Here is a 21,720-nt window from a genome sequence, read left to right on the forward strand (position 1 = left end):
CTATTTCTGTCCAAGGACCACAATGAACAACCTTCTAGGAACCACATGCCAGTGGTGGGTGGAGCCAGATGCAAAAGTGGGCAAAGCAACAAATATAAACTTCACCAGTCCAGTAATCTAGTTTCTAAACACACACACACACACACCTTTATCCTCTGTAACACAAGCAATCAGAATTCATAGACACTTTCCAGCCAGGCACAAAAGCACACAAGAAGGGTGCTAAGAAGGGCTAGTTAAGGAGCTGTGGCTGTGAAGGGTGTCCTTCACAGAGGTTCCCTACCTCTGTGCTAAAGTGATCCACCACCATTGTTTTAGAGTGCTTTGCCATCAAACACTTAAATGACACAAATATTTCTACAAACGCTTTCCCCAATGCCAAGACAGCATCAGATCATTCCCCTCCTGCACATCTCCCACAGAGGCCCAGCCCTTCCTTATTCCAGCTCCTTCGGGATACTGTAACCAACAAGGTAGAAAAGGATTCCAGAAATAAACACTAAGGGGACTCCCGCCGCTGCAAACATGAATGACCACCCGTAATAAACGTTCACAGGAGTATCGTCGAGGCATCTTTCGCTTCTTTCTAGAAGTATGTACTTCGGGAGATCGGCAGCAAATTCCTTCCACATTGCAAACATGAATATGAGCAGGGCAAATAAAGCACCTGAGGGAGAAGAAGAAGAGAGAGGCTTGGTTGGTTTGATTGGTGTTTATTTGTATTTCTGTGGTGCTTCCTACTCGAATGAATCCCAAAGTAGCTTACAAACAGGGCCCCTGAAGACAGGTGTTTTGTGAGGGCAGGGTTGCGGTTGTATTCTGCAACATGTCATTGGTGCAGTAATTATGCATTAGTGGTGGACCTATGCTAGACCATACACACACCATTCTGCACTATTAGTTTGTTCTACAATGCTTCCCCAATGTTACCACATTATTGGTGTCTGGAGGGGCAATATTGCTCTATAGCACAACAAAATCAAGACAAAGAAACAAAGCAAACCCCTGGAACATCTGTGGTATGGAAAGTTACAGGATTTCAGCAGCAAGCTTTTAGGAGGGAGGATCTGTTGCAATGTTTTGTCACATGTTTTATGCATGCTATGCAAAGATATTGATATAATTCTAGGAAGTGTGACCAAATTGCATAAAAGATTACCTTGTTTCTATTCTCTTGAGCTGCAAAAGTCACGAATTCCTAGATTTGCATGAGGTGCCATTATCACCCTCCGCATGTTGCTGAACTTGTTTCTTAGCCATTAGTTTCAGATTTCCAAGATACACTTTGCAGTGATTATGTTACATACCCTCATGCAATGTTTGGGGAAAGACTGTTTATTTATTGGACTTCTCCAGATCAGAACACAGGGAGGGTAATATTTTTATACAATCCTAACAAGAGCAAAAGTTTATAAAAACTATATATATATATATATATATATAGTTTTGTGCTGTCTCTTCCTCATAAGGTGGAAAGTTCAGGGTGGCCTAAAAGGGCCGGTTTGCCACATAGGAGATGGGTACTGAGGAACTGAAGGTACATAGGGATGGGAGATGCATTCAGTTCAGTTTGCATTTTAATACAAAACTCTTTAACTATTTAATTCACATTTCATGGAAAAAATATGCTAACCAAAATGCTTTTATCCTTCAAAATTTGCACTTGTCTGCAGTGCAGTTCTCTAACCAAATAATGTGTGCCAAAAGGTGTCTGTTGGTAGAAAATGCATTATCTGAGAGGGAAATAATATGCAAAAATGCATATCATCTAAGGGGGAATTGCTTGCAAAAATGTATATATTACGGAAATTTGCATACAACAATTCACATACCAGGGGATATTTGCATTAAAATGCTGGTATGTGAGAGGTCTGTATGTGTGCTGCATATGTGGTGAGTGTGTGCATGAACACATGCAAGGAAATGGCCCTTGTCCACTTTGGCCGTGCCCACAACTAACATAATGTGGCCCTTGAAGGGTTTCCCAATTCTTGATGGGGCTTAAGCCAAAATAAAAGATTAGACGCCCCTGCTCTAATTGCTTATTTCCATGGGGCAGGACTGGTGGGAGATGTTTGCATTGGCAGAAGTAAGGTATAGTGGGAGTGAGTAGGAAAGATATGAAGGATGGGAAGCACACACACACACACACACACACACACACACACCCTCTCTCTCTCTCTCTCTCTCTCTCTCCCTCCCTCCCTCTCTCTCTCACACACACACAAACACACACACACACACACACACTTTTTTGAAGGCACCTTCTGGTTTCCAGGCCAGATAACAGCTCCTGGAATCCTGTGTTGGGACTGATCTAGTCTTTAGTTTTACTCATAGCACAATTGTATGCATTTGTTCAGCTTTGCTTTGTGGCATTGGCTGGCTGCATATATTGACAGAACTGATCCCTTCCTTTCTTTAAACGCTCTCTGCCTCCACGCATTAGGGCCTGCGATTAATTGAGAGTTTCCATTTCAATGTTGATTTAGGTCAATGGTATCTTCTGGGGAGGGGCTAATTGCAAGGGCGTTGAACCGTGCTATGACACCTTTCGCCTTTAAATTCTTGCAACAATTGTCTAGGGGCTGACTGCAAGCCTTCCTAACTCCTCCTCCTCAGTCAAAGGATGGTAGCAACTTAATTTCAAGTAAATTGTTCACTAAACTCTGTGCCATCCTTTCTCGCTTCATAGCATCGTGAAACCTTGTTGGCTAATTGTAGAGACAAGTGGATGAACTCCAGACTCTCTTTAGAACTTCTGAAGCCTGTCTATAATTTGCTAATTACAGGGAAAGTGAACTTTCAAACTCCCCTTTTTTCTCACCTCCTTGCCTAGCAAAAACATCCAAAAAAACTAAGGAAAAATAATGAGATGCTGATATCTTTATTGGCAATTCATAAGTGCAAATGCATATGATATATGAGGAGCTTATAGCAGCCACAATATGGAACTATTAACTTTGAGAGAACAACTTTGAATATAAAGTGTTGGCTATCTCTCCCCACCCCCCTTTCTCTCTATTATTTTCTTTCTTTAAAATGTTTGGTGGAACTCCGTCAAGGACTGGGAAGAATCCCTGTGAGCCAGGCCACTTGTTACACTCATCAGATGCAACTGATCAAGTCAAAGGCCTATCTGGTCAGGCAACTTGTTCTACGGCAGCCAATCAGATGACTATGGGAAGTCCACCAGCAGAATATGACTGCAACGGCAACTCTCCTCACATTGCTGTTACTGATTTCCATTAATTAATGGTTCCCATTAATTGGTTTTCAGAGGCATGTGGCCTCTAACAGTGACATTGGAACATAGGCATCATCATGACTTAATAGCCTTAACCACCATGAATTTATCCAATCCACACACAGCCTGGGGAGTGTCTCCAGGCTCTTGATTATTTTGGCTGCACTTTTCTGCACCCTTGCTAGCTCCAGTATATCTTTTCTGAATGGAGAATGTTCAGAGTATTCCAAGTGTTGCTGCACCATAGATTTGCGTAAAGGAATTCTGATATTGGCAGCTTTATTTTTGATCCTTTCATGTGATAGGAGGTCTTTCAGGTGCATGTAGAGCGTCCAGGTGGAAAAGAGGGCAGGACTCATGCTCCATCCATAACATTGTGTAGAAGCGGGGATTTAAGCAGGTGAGAGGGATCTTTTCCACTCTGAGAGCTGCTTTGCCTTCTGAGCAATCTTCCAAGGGCCACATGCCAGTTCTGGGCAGGACTAGATGTGAAGGTTGATGGAGCAATTGTTATAATTTTTGTCTGTGTACAGTAGGCTAGTTTCAACACACATTCACACACCCCACTCTAGTCTCCAAGAGAGAGGAAATACTGTAGTTAAAGTATACATTCCACCCAGAGAAAAACATTCTCTGTGTGAAGCAGGGTCAATGAGAGGTGTGGCCCAGGAAGAGTTGTGGGGGCCAGCTGGGAAGATTTGAAGGACCACATTTGAGTTTTCCCACCCCTGTGATATGACATACATATTCATGGACTAAATTCCAGCTCTAATCCAATAAATCTGTTAGTCTTTAAAGTATACTTGGTTGGTTTTTGCTGCTGCAAGGCTACCCCACTGGAAACTGTTACATGAATTTGCAAAGAAAGCCTCTCTCAAGTTAACTGTCACATGTCAAACATGGTTAAGAACACCTCATGGCAAAGCAGTTCTCACAGAAAATGTGTTTCATTATCTTATAAAGCAGTTGGCAACACAGCCAGTAGCTTGGTAGGGATAAAGGTCTCCAAGAGAAGATAGCAATAAATATCAAAAAGCTTCCAGGTCCATCTGCTGAATAATCTTCTCAGCCTACAAGTGTAGATGAGCTGGTTCATTTTGAAAGGGTGCCTCCAGAAAAAAACCACCTAGAAAGATTTTGTTAAGGTAGCTGGCAGGTTACCAGGCAGATGCTCTAAAACACGGTCAATAATTGCCTGCCATTCTTAGAAAGAAAGAATGCAATGAGATGATCAAATCTTTCCCTACTGAAGCCCTGTTTGTAATTGGAAAAGGTCTCTGCTGGCACAGCATGCAGTCCTACCAACTTCTGTCACTTTGAACCTGAGATCCTGCTAGACACATTCCCCTTCTTCTGGCTTTGAAATCCCTAAACCTTGCCCACGTTTTAGTCACTGGGGGACATTTAGGGATAGGGAAGAAATTTGATTCAGTTTGCATTTATTTGTGAACCTACCTAATGCAAAAGCAACATACAATAAAGTGCATTATATTAAGGGGAAGTGCTTTAGAAAAATGTGTATATTAGGCAAGATTGCGTTCATAGAGTACATTAAGTGAAAATTGCACTAACATGCTGGTGGGTTGTTTTTTTAAACACACAAAATGATGTGAAGATGTGGAGAACTGTATTTAAGATTGGGAAAAATGAGAAACTGAGAGAAACTAACATTGGTGGATTTCCCCGTCCCTAGAGGTGTAACACAGTGTCATTTCCTGATCACCATATGCAGACATACACTTCAGGTCTGATCCTAAACCTCTGCTGGCTTGCAGGACATCCTCAGGAGAAGAATAGGCTAAAGAGTAAACCCTACCCAAATCTGGAGTGAAGTCCCTGAAATGGTTGGATGGTGCCTTGTACACCTCCTTCCAGCAACTTCTGCAGCCCAGCTGGTGACAAATGTATTGTTCTGCTTTCCTTTGCTCCACATCCGCGAGGCTGAGAGGGGAATCTTGTGGTCTGGGAAGCCCAGGACCTTTATGAACACTGTCCAGGCTTGCATCCCAGGGAGGTCACTTAGGTGCTGCTAATGCAGCCATTAGACTTCACCTCCAGAGGTGTACTCCATTGTCTCTTAGGGCAGATGGATGCCTCCAACTTTCAGGTGCATTTACAATTCCGGTGTTAAATGCATGAAAAGAGAGACCACTTGCAAGAAACTTCCAATAGCCTTCTAGAGTCTATTGTCACACACGGCCATTACATAATAAAGAAGCTGTTCGGTGGTAATTCAGCTACCACAGTGAACTACAATAAAATAGGCCAAAAGCTGAAAAGAGAAGGCACAGGAGACATGAAAAGCCTCAATAGCACTTAACAAGTTTATTCTAACATTACATTGCAGGGTTAGTGAGTGGAGCAACTAGGGGCAACAACACTTAGTTTACTTGTTTAAAATGAAAACCTAAAAAACACCCTTCAAGCATTTGTGGCCTATGGACACACTTGAAAATTTTAGGAACTGTCACAGGCACACCATGATAGTGGCAGTGCTCAGACCTCCTATCTGTAATAAGCAACCTATACCTACCTCAAAACAAAACACAGACCAAAACCTCAGGCAACACCCCCGCAAAATCAGAATTAGGGGGTAGGGGGCCATGGCAAGTCCCAAGGGGGTTGTCTGAGGGCTTACAGGTAGTATGTTGGTGACCTCAGTCCTGAAATACTGTCATGACAGGGTCTTCTATGTAAAAAAGAAAGATGGCTAGCGTGTATTTGAAAGTTCTTCTGATAGTGCTAGTGGATTTTGTTCCCACCACCACCATGAATTTTCCTGTCCTTATTCCCCCCAAAAAATGCAAATAGGGTGGCAACTGGAGAATGGTGTATTTTCAATCAATCAATCAGATTATTATTTAGGAGCAGAGAAAGTCTCTACTTTAGGGTGTAGGCAGAATCCTGATTTCCCATCTCAGAACTTAATCCCAAGGCAAATTCCCCCTCCCTATAAATTACAATCACTTTCACTTTTCTCGAAGGAAAGATCTTCGGGACACGTAAGTTAATTAAGGATGATCTGCCATCCATATCAGATGACAATGACAGTTTCCCCCTTCTGTTGTCATTCCAAATCCTAAGGCTGTGAAAGAAATACTGTTGATGTTATTGAATGTTATAAGATGGCAATGGATTCTTATTTTATTCTTAGAGTGGATGGTGTATAAAATGATTTTGCAGTTCATTGATTGTGTATCTTGCTGTCAGAGCCTTTGCTGCTGCTTATTTTATTAGTTATTATTATTTATTAAATTTGTATACCGCCCTATACCTGCAGGTCTCAGGGTAGTTACAGCATAAAGTCACAATGCAAAAACACAAAATAAAAGTAAAAACAAAAACAACCCAATAACCCCCCGCTCAATCTATTTTATAGTTTATTTTATAACTTCTGTTGTAATTCATTTTTGTTTTCCTGTTTTTATGATGTTTTATGTCTTTAAATTTGTAAGTCACCTTGAGACTCCTTATTTGTCAAGCAATTCATACACTGAATTATTATTGGGTGTGTATCCAGCTACAAATCCACTCAGAATTGAGCCACTGAAATTAACGTCCCCTAGATTAGCCACATTCATTAATTTCAATCGATCCGCTCTGAGTATGACTAACAAAGGATACACAATAACAACAGAAGCAGCAGCCAGTGTAGATAAACATTACAGAACTCTATTCAGAGATTCAGATGATGGTCCAGATTATCTCATACGAAGACCTTTGACTAAATATTACTGGAACAATCATAAGAACCAGTTTGGATTAAAGTATTTACTAGATGTATTAATTGTACTTTGTACAATTGTATTTTGTGTACTCCTACATTTGTTTTATTGGATTGGAAGTTATGTTTAGCTGCCCTGGGAATTTTATTGAAAGAGCAGGGTATAAATCACATATGCATTATGTGGAGAATCAAATATAGGTGTATAAAATTCAAGAGTCTCCAGATGAAATGGATTGGCTAGAGGTTTGGAACAGACAAAATAAAATACTTTTCACACAGTGTATAATTAACTTATTGCAACATCCTAACACTAAATGTAGTGGTGTCTACTACCTTAGATGCCTTAAAAAGGAATGAGGAATCAGCACTGTGGAACCTGTGGCCCTCCCAATGTTGTTGAACTACAGTTCCCATCATTCCTGACCATTAACAATGCAGGCTAGGGCTGGTGAGAGAGGGGCTCTAGTTGCATCTGCCATTGGACTACAACCCCTATCAACCCCAGCCTGCATAGTCAGTGGTCAAAAATGATGGAAACTGTAGTCCAATGATGTATGAAGGCCACATCTATTAACAGCAATGAACAGCAATAGGTGAATGTCACCCCAATTATTCAGAAGTAGGAATAACCAAATCTGTAAATTTCAGTTTCTCTCAATTCTGCCTTGTCTTTCTAACTATCTGTGTGTTTGTCTCACACACAGCTCATTTCCTTTGTTCCCCTTAATGGCTCATTACCCAGGCAATCACTTCATCAGGAATCTAGCATGGCTTATATCAGTGTTTCCCAAACGTTTTTGGGCAACGGCACACCTGTTTACTGAAAAAAAAATCTCGCGGCACACCACCATTAAAGCCCCGCCCCGTGACGTCAGCGCGCAGCGTCACGCCGGGAGGGACGCACAAAAGTGAAAGTTTTTTCCCTCCCCCTTGCCGGGGAACCTCCAAGCTTTGGGCAGGCAGGCAGGCAGAGCTGGGAAGGGGGTTTCCAGGGGACACGGCAGCTCCTCGAAAGGCTTCTCTCAGCTGCGCTCAATCCTCCTCGGAGAGGATTTCCCCTCCGGTCCCATGCGTTCGTTTGGGGGAGCCCTCCGGCTGCTCCCTCTCCCGCCGCGCAGGAGCGATGCCTCTCTCTGGCTCTCCCTCCGCGCAGGCTGAGGGAGGGAGGGAGGGGCGCGTGTGACCCGTCTCTGCTGGGAGACCAAACCCAGCGAGGCAGAGTCGCGCGGAGGCGCCCAGGCAGCGCTGCCGGCTGCGAGGAGGAGCGCCAGGCAGCAGCAGGAGGCGCGGCCTCACCTCGCCGCCGCCGCCCCGCCTCTCGCCGCCCGACTCGCCCGCCTCCCTCCAGGCATCTCGCGGCACACGAGGCAACGTCTCACGGCACACTCGTGTGCCGCGGAACACCGGTTGGGAAACACTGGCTTATATTTTAACACTTGTTGGATCCAGGGGTTAGAAGGGCCTCAGCATACAACCTATTCTCCACCTGCCTCAAAACTCATAACAACGTCATAATGACCTTCATTCTCTGAGTGCTGGTGGTCCTTATACAGCGAAGGTAGCATTACACACCCACAAACAAGAGGGAGGAATTAGCGGACTCAGTGAGTTTTGTGGGCCTGCTGGGATTCAAATCTGAGTCTCAGGATCCAAATCCTAGATAGCTCAGTTGGATGGAACATACTGATAATACCAAGGATGCTGGTTCGATCCCCCTTTGGGACAGCTACATTGCAGGGGACTGGACTAGATGATCCTCAGGGTCCCTTCCAACTCTACAAATCTATGATTCTTATCAAATCCAACACTCCAACTACTGTGCCAGAAAGAAGGAAAGAGAAACTAACTAGTGGTCAATACATTTTCTCTTTATGAAATACTGTGTAATTTATTATGAGCACACCATGTGATATTTTTAATTTTTTTGCACACATTCAAATTCATTCTCAATCTCTCTCTCTTTCTCTTTTAGGCGCATGCGCATGCAGGCACACACACACACACACACACACACACACAGGCTACACAAAGTGGGAATTAGCCTCAGCATCCCAGGCACCCATATATCCAATTATCATGAATTGGCAGCTTACCAGCCGTGATGAAGAATCCACCTCCTACTTTATAGAACCGTGCACTGACAAAAGGCACACCACACACCAAGAGAAATCCTCCTACGAGGCTGGCGGTGACAGCCAGCACAATGAACGCTGTCCAGAAGCCCCTGTACACTGAGCAATCGGAAAGAAGAAAGTAGAGGGGAACGCTGAGTAAACTCACATAATCGGATCTCCTTTCAGGAGAGGCTTGTAGCAAACCAATTTGTTCCAAGTTTCAAGTTTCTCCAGCAAACAATTTGGGGAAAGTCGGAGTGAAGGGGGGAGAGAGAATGAAACAAATCCCAGGATTATCACCAGTAATTCAGAATCAGGTTCTTGTCAGTTTTATGGAGCTGCTGCAATGGACTCAGCTGATCTCTGCACCCTAACTCGCAAGCATAACCAGGGTGCATCATGTAGCAGGTATCATGTTATACACAGAACACCAGTGCTGAATAGCCATGTCCCTTCTATGTTTACAAACATGATAAATGGATGATCATATTTCATGGGGGAGGGGTTGGAGGAGGTGATTACAATTGCAACCATGGTTCCAGTTACGGATAGGTAGCCGTGTTGGTCTGCCATAGTCAAAATAAAAAAATCCCTTCCAGTAGCACCTTAAAGACCAACTAAGTTAGTTCTTGGTATGAGCTTTCGTGTGCATGCACACTTCTTCAGATACACATCTGTATCTGAAGAAGTGTGCATGCACATGAAAGCTCATACCAAGAACTAACTTAGTTGGTCTTTAAGGTGCTACTGGAAGGAATTGCAACCATGGTATGCAGAGAAAGGGCCACAGCCAGAGTCCATGGCACCCTACAGGTGATGTTGGACTACAATTCCCATCATCCTTAACAACTTGCTATGTTGGCTGGGGATAATGGGAACTGTAGTCCAACAACATCTGGAAGGCACTGCATTGGCTACCTCTGCTGTAGCTCAGTAGTAAAAGCATCTACTTTGATTGCAGAAAGTCCCTGGATCAGTCCCCATCATCTCCAGGTAAGGCTGGAAATGTCCCAACACTAGACAGATGCTACCAGTCAGTGTAGGCAATATTGAGATATGAGCCAATAATCTGGTGTTCCATTGTTCATTAGGATTACAGTGCAAAGGCAAAGGGTTAAGCCCTCTTCCCAGCAGAAAAATGGATCAGCAATTCAGGGTTTCACACAGGAATCTTTCTCAGCCATTCCTTTGAGATAAGGGGGCTTTGAACCTTTTGCATGCAAAACATGTGCTTTACCCCTGTGCTACTATAGCCCTTCCCTGTTTACTTAGAAGTCAAATTGGGTCTATACATGCAATGGAAGGAGGAGAAGGAGGAGGAGGAATTTGAACTTGATATCCCGCCTTTCACTCCCCTTCAGGAGTCTCAAAGCGGCTAACATTCTCCTTTCCCTTCCTCCCCCACAACAAACACTCTGTGAGGTGAGTGGGGTTGAGAGACTTCAAAGAAGTGTGACTAGCCCAAGGTCACCCAGCAGCTGCATGTGGAGGAGCGGAGACGCGAACCCGGTTTACCTGATTACGAGTCCACCGTTCTTAACCACTGCACCCAAGGTGGTAGGATAACAGTAGACATAGTCTATGGGGTCAAATTTTTAATGGCTGGCCCAGCGAGTGAGTTTGCCAAGAAAAATTGCTGTCCACCCACTCTATGGTGATAGAGGCAGAGACAATAAATAAAAACATGCCTCCCCATTCCCTCTGATTGATGCATGTAATCTGGCCGGACTAGCAGGTAAACCTTACTTCAACACAATGAGACAACATACTTTACAGTACCTGAGGGCTGTAGATCAGCTCAGGGGGAATGATAGGAGGGATGCTGCCATCCCAGACATCTGCTGCCTGCACCATCCATTTCATTTGGCCTGGGCACAGGGGTTTCCCCACCATTACCCCCCAACCCTAAAACACAGTTGTAGAGGTGTTGCTGCTTGCTACATTTTTACTGCTCAACATACACCTACAACAACAGCTGGCCTAATACATGTGTTATTTGGTTACCTCTTAACATGTGCATACCTGCAGTTGCATCGTAGGAGGGGTGAGGATGAGGTCCAAGTGCAATAGGCATAGGAAACAGGTAGCCATGCATGCAATGTTTTGGATGTGCTTGACTCGCTGGAAGAAAAACATAGAAAACAGGACAGTTGTCTGCTGCCTCTGTGGTTTAACAGTCACGGTAATCAGGTCTACAAGGGTTCTAATCATGCCTCTGTAATGCAAGAACATCTAAAATATGCAAGCTGGCTGTTATCAGAGCAACTGTTTAAGAATTGGTGCCCAAGTTTACTTATTTCCTACCCACTCTGCCCTTTCCCCCTTGTGAGTCTTTTTGTTTGTTTTTTAGATTGTAAGCCTGCAGGCAGGAGCTGTCTTGCTTTTAATTAGGGCTGCCGTACATCTGGGATTTCCCAGACATTACCAGGATTTCAAAGGTGGAAGTGACGTCCAGGGGGAATTTCCAGAAGGTGGCAGTTTGTCCTAGATCTTCGACAGGTAAACCAAAAATTGCATTTTGGGGGGCCAGACACTGTAGAACTTATTCTTTTCTACTGTCCATTGTACAACCAGCTAGGCAAACACGTAGTCTAACATCACAGCACAATGGAAATATCAGATTCTATCTGTCTGACATTAACACAAAAGTAACTCCAAGGGTGGTTGAGTTTTTGTCAATAGTATCTCTTAGAGTGGTGAAGGGCACTATTTAGTGGGAAGAAATCCCAATGAAAATCCTTGTTACTATATATATTTTTACATGACTGTTTCTTTAGTAAATCATTATTCTCTCTGTTTACAATGTCAAGGCTGTTTGTGTCATTGCCGCCAACATGGCACCATCCACACGCAAGTAGAGGGTAGCAACAAGCTTGTGAAAATCTCTGTTTTTACAAAAGTACAAAAAATCTTTAGGGGAGGCGCAGCGTGGGAGATTCCCAAGCAACCTAATGAGGATTGAGCATGTTCAGTGCCCCTAGAATACTGACTGATGGGAGGAGATAGAAAATCAGGTGGAAGTGGGAATGGAATGGAGGGTCCTCAACCCCAAGCAGATGCATTCCACATTGCACCTTTGGGTCACATCCGCACCAAGCATTTAAAGCACATTCAATGCACATTTAAAGCATATAGCTTCCCTCATAGAATCTTAGGAAATATAGTTTTCCCCCTCACAAAGCTACAACTACCAGCACCCTTAACAAACTACAGTGCTCAGGATTCTTTGGGAGTAGCTGTGGGTTAAACCACAGAGCCTAGGACTTGCCGATCAGAAGGTTGGCGGTTTGAATCCCTGTGACAGGGTGAGCTCCCCTTGCTCGGTCCCTGCTCCTGCCAACCTAGCAGTTCAAAAGCACGTTAAAGTGCAAGTAGATAAATAGATACCACTCTGGCGGGAAGGTAAACGGCATTTCCGTGCACTGCTCTGGTTCGCCAGAAGTGGCTTAGTCATGCTGGCCACATTACCCGGAAGCTGTACTCCGGCTCCCTCGGCCAATAAAGCGAGATGAGCGCCGCAAACCCAGAGTCGGCCACGACTGGACTTAATGGTCAGGGGTCCTTTATATACTTTAAATGCGTGTTAAATGTGCTTTCAATGTATTGCGTTGGTGTGAACTTTGTTGCATTTCCTACTTTGTTCTAAGCTTGATGTGGTAGAAGCTATCATAATTATGATCTCCCCACCACCACTTTCAGTTAGCAGTTCACCTATTGATTGAATTCATCCTGCACTGCCTGGGAATTGACCTAGGAATAGTTACCATTTTTGAGTGCTGCAGTGCCTAAGGATGGCATACTTCCGAGGAAGTAGAGGGGCCATTACTGCAGAGGTGTCCCATCAATATTAATGTCACCAAGGCTTATCATGATGAACGATAATAGGATGAATGTTCAACAAATTAATTAATGATTATCCACTTTACTTAAAAATGCTTCCCACAAAATGGGGGGCACTTTATAATAAATGGACATTCGTTCGTGCTAAGTGACTAATGAAATTTCAACTGCATTAATTATTGCATCTGCAAAAAGCGGCAAAATGAATTTGCTGCGTTCGGTCTCATTAATGCAGACACAAAAAGTAATAAAAGATCTCCTGGTTATCAAGAATATCTTGCGCTATGGGAATGGGCTTCAAGTGATGTTTAATTTGATCATTTGACTTAAGGTAATATCATGTTATACAACGTATTATAATAATTAGGCTTGGATGGCCTCCATTATTACATTAACGTGGCAATCCAGAATTATCTATACTTTATCGATGAACGCTAGAAGTACAATATAAGGAAGGCTATTAGAAGACTCAGTTGGCAGTTCTGTGCACACATACTTGGCATTGTGGGGCCAAGTGAGGTCTGCTTCCAAGTAAATATGCTTGGGATCAGAAGTCAGAATAAAATGCTGGTGAGTTTCTAGAATCAGGAATGTGGAAGCACATACACAAAATTCCTGAATAACTATCATGCTTATTTAATAAACATATTTATCTACTCCCAAACCATAAACTATCAGGTCAGGGATTCATAATAAAATAAAAAACACACAGTTAAAAGCAATTCAAATAAAAGCAATTGACTAATTAAAACACCTGCAATGGCCTGCTGTAATTAAAAGGACTTCAAGAGGCACCTGAAAGACAGATTTGAGGGTGACTGCCTAATAATCCCTGCTGGAAGGCTGGTCCACAGCATGTGACCATTGACACTCAATGTCCAACTTGCAGCTGAGGCCAGTCAGGCTTCTGTTACATGGGGGACAACAGCTTTCTTGGTGATTAAACCTGGATATAAGGGCTCAAGGGCTCAAAGTATGCTTTGTCCAAGTTATTCAGGGCTTTGTATATCAACACAAGAGCCTTGAACCTGGCTGGTTGCATATGGACAACCAGTGCAGGTGTCTTAGCAGATGCTATCAGTCACCTGCCCCCATCAGCAGACCAATTATTGCATTCTACACCAGCTGGAGCTTCCAGGCCAGGCACAAGGGCAGCCCCACATAGAGTGCAGTTAAATAATGCAGTCTCAAGGTTACTATGCTTAAACCAAAGCTGCAGGCTGGATGGCAAACCAATCCAACAAATACGACTGCTGCTTTCAGTCTGCAAATGACACATAATTGATTACAGATCTCCCACCATTTGTACTAAGCTTCCTTTGCAGTGAAATGAATGGAGTAGAATAATGTAATCACAATGTACGTTACATAATTTTGCCACAGTGGACTGTGAGTTGAATAATGTCATTTTTGGTGGAAGGTGAACTGCAGTGGAATAGAAACAGTGACACATGTGATTAATAGAGGGCAGGATGAAAATCAATGCCTTCTTCTGGGTGGCTGCAACCTCAACAGAAGCACTCTTGTTAGGTAGCTACTAAATACTGCAACACTGTGTTGCCGATTCCACTTGTACTCACTAAACCAGAAGTTCCATATGGTCTCCTTGTAATCTTCACCAAAGAACCAGCACCGCCAAAAGAAACCTTCATGGTGAAACGTAAGAATTCCTTTTGTCCAATTTCCCGTCCCAACCTATTTTTTAAAAATGAAATGAAAATCCAGGAATTCTATGGAAATTATTGCATTCCATTTAGCACAGAAGCATTTATTCATTTACAGTTACATTTGTACCCCACTTTTCCTGTAAGATACTGTATGGGGTACTGCCCACTTCATTTTATCATCACAACAACTCTTGTTAGATAGGTTATATTTTTAAACACGGTATTAATAGGCAGATAGTATTAAAATTGAGCTTGAATCCCTAATATACCAATCACTGCTTATATATACAAAGACAGAGCATACTAGCTAGCCAATGTGTTGTTGTTTATTAACTTAAATGCAAGTTTTGGACATCATTCTCCAAAACCCAAATGACTACTTTATGTACACCCAAGGACTGGAAACATTCACAGTGTGTTTTGCAGGTGTGTGGGTGCTGTCTTCTAATTTTTTTAAGCAGCAGTCCATTTCCCTAAGACTTGTCACAAAGTCAAACTGTTTCTGAAGGTCCTTCAGTTTCAAAAGTGGATTGTCATGCAGAAGGAGAGGTGGGGGAAACCATAGGAAAACATAAGCCTTAAAAGTCTGGTTGGTGGGCACAGAACAAGCAGCCTGGTTCTTTGGATCCCAGCCAATGTTTTAAAAGAATCTGGGTGTGGGGTTAATAATATCTCATTCCAGCAGTTGGAACAAATACACTGGGTAAAAGCATGTTTTGAACTAGACCTCTCCCCTGCTTCCTCCTCCACTTGGAAGAGTGAGTAACATGCCAAAGAAACTGGAGACACAATGGATGGAGTTGAAAGAATCCCCAAGGACATTTCCTACATTCACACAGTCAAGGTTTGCTATTTGGCATTTTACAGAATTTTACAAGCCTGGATGGTTTTTGCCCTCTAATATTATGCATATTTACTTTGAAAGTAAGGCCCAGTATGTACAATCAGATTACTCCCAGGTAAGGGTGAATAGGACCTTAGGCTTAGCCAGTTACCAGAACTAGAATATTTGCTACAATATGTCCTTGTTTTTTAGCATGGGTGACACCAGGTTAAATAAATATTAGCCAAGTCATTATATGAGTTTTACTGCACTAATTCATCCATTAGATCTGCATGTAAGGATGGGGGACACATAATTCTAAGGACAACATTGTATTTTCTTTACAGATGGCAGTCACTGATGATAGTCTGGTTGTTTAGAATTAATTTAATCTGAATATGCCAGGTGAAGAGAGAGCATGCACGAGAGTTTCTTATTTGAGATCAAAACTCTCAATCTCTTTCATTTTCATCTCCTTTCCAAGAGCATTCTCTTTTCCCCTGGTAATGGTGCATTAAAGCTACAGAAGGTTCTTCACAAACTATTTCTCCAGGTTTACCTCCTCATTGTGATAGGTGCCGTTCTCAGGTATGAATCCTCCACACGTCTCTGTCGCCAGGAGCCAATAATCTGTCCCAAAGGCTATAAGAAAGAGAAGGACCCCAAGGACTCCAATGATCCCTGCTAAAAAGGCAGCTATTTTGATCTTCATGATAGAAAGACAAAGCAGGAGGGGGTGGGCAGCTCAAAACTCAGCAAAGGAGGAAGAGAGTGTTCTTGTTTTGGGGAGAGGGAAAGGGAGAGAGAGAGGAAGGGAGGCACACAGAGAGAGAGAGAGAGAGAGAGAGAGAGAGAGAGAGAGAGGAGCAGGGAGTAGAGAATGAAGAGAAGGGGTTCTATTTTAAGACACAGATCAGCATCATTTCATGACTGGTGTTCATTTCACAGGGCACTAAGGAGAGAGCTATGAAAAGCTGATGACTTGGGCCTACCAAGCAGCTAAGGCATTAAAGCACACCCATGTATGTATACTCTGAACTTTCAATCTGCATCAAGGTAACTGACATTCTGTCCGAAAAAGAGCTGCATGCTGTCACCTGCACATATTGCAACCAAATTCTCTCATAAAAATAGAGAAAGTGGAACCTGCAACAAAATGTTGGGAGTCCAAGATGTTGCTGTGTGGAATTCTCCTATTCAGGGTTCCAGGCAGGCAGATGCTCCAGTACTGAGCAATGGCTCTTCCACGAACCAAATTACTCAGAAACAAAATTAAGTCTGGGACTCCTGTGGGCAAAAAACGCATCGGCTCAAAATCTCCTGCTCCAAGGAAAAGTAAATCTCATTTCACAGTCTCCCTACACCTCACATCTCAACCAAATCTACCTCAAACAAATCACATGGTGCCCAAGATTCATAAATCTATTTGATCCCCTAAAGCAAAAGATTCCATAAAGGCCTCTCCTTGCCACTCCCCACTGGCAATGGAATTAAATAACTAACAGTTTTTCTAAAAGTAGAGTTGACCCTGACTGAAGAAGAAAGGTTTTGGTCCGTCTGTCCCTCCCCCCCACACACACACCTGGTTTTATGGTGCTGGTGTGGGGTCCTTGTAGCACAGCTTCTCTTTCTACACATGAGAGGCCTTTGCACAAGTAAGAGGTGAAGAGGACTTTACTGCCATTGCATTAAGTGTCCCTAAGTGAACACCTATTTATTTTCTGCTTTTAAAAGTCAACCAACTAGAAGGGCCACTTTACACAGAATCATACAGTCTTTACTCAGAAGTCAAACAGAATCTGTTCTGGAAGTCCATTCGACTTCCGAAACGTTCGACTTCCAAAGCTTGGCTCCTTCAGCCAATCATAAGCCGCAGAAACCCTGTCGGATGTTTGGCTTCCAAAAGAACATTTGAAAACCAGAATACTCCCTTCCAGTTTTCGATCGTTCGAGAGCCAGAACATTTGACTCCCAAGGCATTTGGGAGCTGAGGTACGACTGTATGCCAGGGAAATTGTGCTCAACAGGGAGCTGGAGCCAATCCCAGCCCACTAATGCATGTGCCTCACAAGTATTTGCAAGCATGTATATGCTGCATTCAATCTTCAGATTTTTAGGTGTACCCTTTTTAAAAAAAGCCAAAAGGTACACAGCTAAAAGATGTCATTGCTATTCCAGTGAAAGAATAAGAGAGAGGATTTCAGAGCTGTGTGAGTGAAATGTGTGTGGATCAAATGGCAACAATTTATTTCCACACAGGCATGCAGTACTCAATGACACAGTGAATTTAAACACTTTTCATAAGCCTGAAACTCCACAGTGAATTAATTTGCCATGCATTGAGATCCCAACTTTTAAAGCATTTTCCACTTAACTGTGGGATTTCAAAATGCTGGGTATCAAAAGAGATCATTCTGAGATGGAATCAGTGATGCTTTCAGTGTGAGGGACCCAGAGTTGCAGGGCAAAACTCAGGGCCAGCACAAGACATTTTGCTTTGGGGTGGGTGGGTCACGTGCCAGTGGTGGGTGGGGCCACAGGTAAAGAGGAGTGGCCAGTAGCAAAAGTGGGTGAGTCAGTGACTATGACTCTTACCTCAGTGCAATAGCCTACTTTCCAGCCATGCAGAAGTCAGAGGTTTTACAGCACACAAATACGTCTTCCAGTCAACTAGAAGGCAATATCATCGTTCAAGAATACATAATTGTCTTCAAATATCTGAAGGACTGCCATGTTGAACAGTGCCCCCTCACACTCTTCTCCCCTGCTCCATCCTCTGCTGCCTTTTGATAGAGGGTGGTCTATAAATTGCAGCAGCAATAATAATAATAATAATAATAATAATAATAATAATAATAATAGAAGGCAATCATGTCTCCCCTTAATCTTCTCTTCCCTGGACTAAACATACCCCAGTTCTTCAAGCATTCATCATTGGAATCAGTTTCCAGTTCCCTCAGTGAGTCACCCTCTTATGGACATATGTAATATAACATGTTATATGGCACCCAGAACTGGGCATGTTATTCCTAGGGTTGCCATATTTCAAAAAGTGAAAATCTGGACGCTTTTTGAAATAGCTTTTGAGCTATTTCTAAGGAAATTCACCAAAATCTACTCTTCTGACAGTTTCCCAGACATTTAAGCAATTTCCGCCAGGATGCTGTCGCTGACGACCGAATCCCAGCTATGCCCAGGAAATTCCGAACATATGGCAACCCTAGTTATTCCAGATGTTCCCTGACCAGTATAGAAGAGGATGGAACCATGTGCTCTGGACACTGGGATTCTGTTTATGCAGCCTAAGGTGGCATTTGCTTTTTTTAAAAAAAGCAGCTGCATCATACTGTTGGCCCATGTGCACATTGTGATCTACTAAGTCACCTAGATTGTTTTCTTGTATGCTACTGCCAAACCAGACCTCCTCTGTCCTTTTTTTTTTCCCCAATTGTTTTGAGTACCTAAATGGAGAACTTTACATCTCTGCTAAATTTCATCTTGTTGGTTTCAGTCCAGTGTTCTGTTCTGCCCAGTTTTTGTTCCATCCGCAGATTTGATGAACCATCTGCAGCAGCATCTAAATTATTTATATAAATGTTCAACTGCACAGGGCCATTCCACTTGAGACCTCTCTCCGGGTTTCTACAGAGCCTTTCATGAGCATATGTTGGGTATGGTTGCTCTACCAAGTTATGAATCTATCCATAGCATCATCCAGCCCACAGGTCATCATCTACAGCTGAGATAAGGAACCTGTGGCCCTACATAGGTGGACTACAGCTCCTCTCATCTCTGGCCATTTCCTGTGCTCGCTGGAGTTGATGGGAGCTGGAATCTGATGAACTCTGGAGGACCATAGGTTCCCCATTCCTGATATACAGCTTCAGTGGACTCAGCAATATAATGGGATGGTGTATAGATACACACACACACACACACACACACACACGTATCCTAATCAGAAGGAATAATAGTAATGAAAGTAATTGTAGTGACAGTAAAAATATTATGACAACACTATTGTACACCACATAGATGCAAACCTTCTCTCTTACACACACTGCATTTTTATTTCTGATGATAGCTACTTAGATAGATAGACAAAATACAGAAATGTTTAATATATATTTTTCATTTAAAGCGAGTTTACATTAAATGATCGCTGCCGTCAAGATAGTGCACTGCTAAAGTGCTCTTTTCCAAAGAATCTGGCCTGTAAGAGGCAGTCTATATGCTCAGGAAAAGAAGCAGACACAGTTCTGCCATTTTCTGGCCATTCTATTTCAGAAAGCAAGAGGTGTGATCAGACGTCCATCTCATAGAAAGCTCCCTGGGCATAGGCAACTAAAACACTAGATTACAGGTGCAATCCTTATGCATACACCTGTGACAATGAGGCCCACTGAACTCAACAGAAGGTACTTCCAAGTAGACGTGCATAGGGTTGCAACACAGAACTCTTTTGTGGCAGGAAACCCACCCACCTACCCCCTGCTTCTGAAAGGGTATTGTTCTGAAAGGGTTATGCCACACAGTTTCTTTTTCCTGAATGTACTGTCTCAAGCAATCACTGTAAAATTCACTCATGTTGTATGACTGGTAAAGGTTGGTAAACAAAAAAATAAATAGCCTATTGAAATCAGCCAGGAGTCTTTGCTGTAATTTTTGGGGAGGTGCCTGCTAAAATCTTTTATCTTTCTGCAAGGCTACTCAGACATGTAAAATTGGTGTCTATCTTAATCTGTAATCTTAAAAGTAAAGGTAAAGGGGACCCCTGACCATTAGGTCCAGTCATGATCGACTCTGGGGTTGCGGCACTCATCTCACTTTATTGGCCGAGGGAGCCGGCGTACAGCTTCCGGGTCATGTGGCCAGCATGACTAAGCCGCTTGTGGCGAACCAGAGCAGCACACAGAAACACTGTTTACCTTCCCGCCGGAGCGGTACCTATTTATCTACTTGCACTTTGACGTGCTTTCAAACTGCTAGGTTGGCAGGAGCAGGGACCAAACAACAGGAGCTCACCCCGTTGCAGGGATTCGAACTGCCGAGCTTTTGATCGGCAAGTCCTAGGCTCTGTGGTTTAACCCACAGCGCCACCCGCGTCCCTAATCTGTAATCTTAAATGTTGTTAAATAAAATAAATGATCATATGGATTCTTTTTAAGATTTCTGAGAATTCCTCATGAAACTGGATAAGTTTGAACATGCTTCTTTTATTTTATGGAGCTCCCTTCCATTTGAGACAGGCCCCATCTCTATTAAGCTTCCAGGACCTCCTGAAAACTTTTTTTTATTCCAGCAGGCATCTTAACTGATTTTATAGCTTTAGCTGATCCACACCTCCCACCAATGTAGTGCACTCTTTGTACATTGCATAGAGATGACTGTAATTAAGCAGTATATACATTGCCTAAATAAAATTAATTAAATAAATACAGTGTTTAACATAATCACAAACCAGTTCCAATGTACTGAAAGAGGAAATGTGATAACACAGGAGTGCATTTCAAGCACTTTCTATTGTTTTCTACAAAGTCAGGAAAAGAATACAGGTACAAAAGGAGTGCAGGGGGGAAGCCAAGACATGGTGTTACTTCTCCTCTGAAATTGGCCTTTTCCCAGTTTCTTCGTCATTAACCCAGCGGGTTGTACTTGGCTGCAGAGGTATAATAAAACCAACTGACTTTGATCTGTTAGATTTCACACTCGGAGCTTTTCTAGAATGCCTGGCTGTAGGAAAGAAGGAAAGATATGTGCCTGGTTAGAAACATTACTACTACTACTACTACTACTACTACTACTACTACTTAATGCCAAAGTAGGCTTCTAAGTAGTAGTACAAAACCATTACACATGTATAAAAACCTATTGCAATTATACTGTTATTAGGCAAAGGAGGTGAAACAACATCAAAACACCATTGCATTGCCAAACTCACACACCAGCATCTGAACATAAGAACCTGAGAAGGGCCTGCTGCAGTGGCATAGCGTGGGGGGTGCAGGGGGGGCCGGCTGCACCGGGCACAACATCTGGGGGTTAGGGTTAGGGGGCGCAAATCCACGGGTTAGGGGGCGCAAATTACTTGCCTTGCCCCGGGTGCTGACAACCCACGCTACGCCACTGGCCTGCTGGATCAAGAAGGCGATCTAGCTCACACAGCCTCCAACAAGATGCCTTTGGGAAACCCACAAGTAAGACCCAAGCAACAACAGCACTCTTCCCACCTGAAGTTTCCAGCAACTGCCCTTTTTCATTTTCAGCAAGAACGATTTTCCTGTCACTTACCAAAAATCATC

General features: G+C 43.1%; 2 protein-coding genes across 2 annotated transcripts in view; both read right to left on the minus strand.

Moving 5' to 3' along the window:
- Positions 1–277: 277 nt before the first annotated feature.
- LOC309523855 (transmembrane protein 182-like) lies at positions 278–16,250 on the minus strand. The gene is made up of 5 exons (XM_082208023.1): positions 15,978–16,250; positions 14,509–14,623; positions 11,111–11,209; positions 9,068–9,205; positions 278–667 (listed from the first exon to the last, which is right to left on the minus strand). Exons 1-5 carry the CDS (start codon positions 16,128–16,130, stop codon positions 438–440), a joined length of 735 nt encoding a protein of 244 aa, XP_082064149.1. The 5' UTR covers positions 16,131–16,250; the 3' UTR covers positions 278–437.
- A 4,249-nt stretch (positions 16,251–20,499) lies between these two features.
- Positions 20,500–21,720, minus strand: part of LOC309524080 (sodium/hydrogen exchanger 2-like) — a 30,607-nt gene continuing 29,386 nt past the window's right edge. Inside the window, exon 12 of the mRNA XM_082208470.1 lies at positions 20,500–21,151. Within this exon, the coding sequence (XP_082064596.1) occupies positions 21,012–21,151 (140 nt within the window). The 3' untranslated portion in view covers positions 20,500–21,011. The remainder of the gene's footprint in view (positions 21,152–21,720) is intronic.

This window comes from Podarcis vaucheri, assembly GCF_965113315.1.
Source record: "Podarcis vaucheri genome assembly, chromosome: Z".
Classification (NCBI taxonomy): Eukaryota; Metazoa; Chordata; class Lepidosauria; order Squamata; family Lacertidae; genus Podarcis; species Podarcis vaucheri.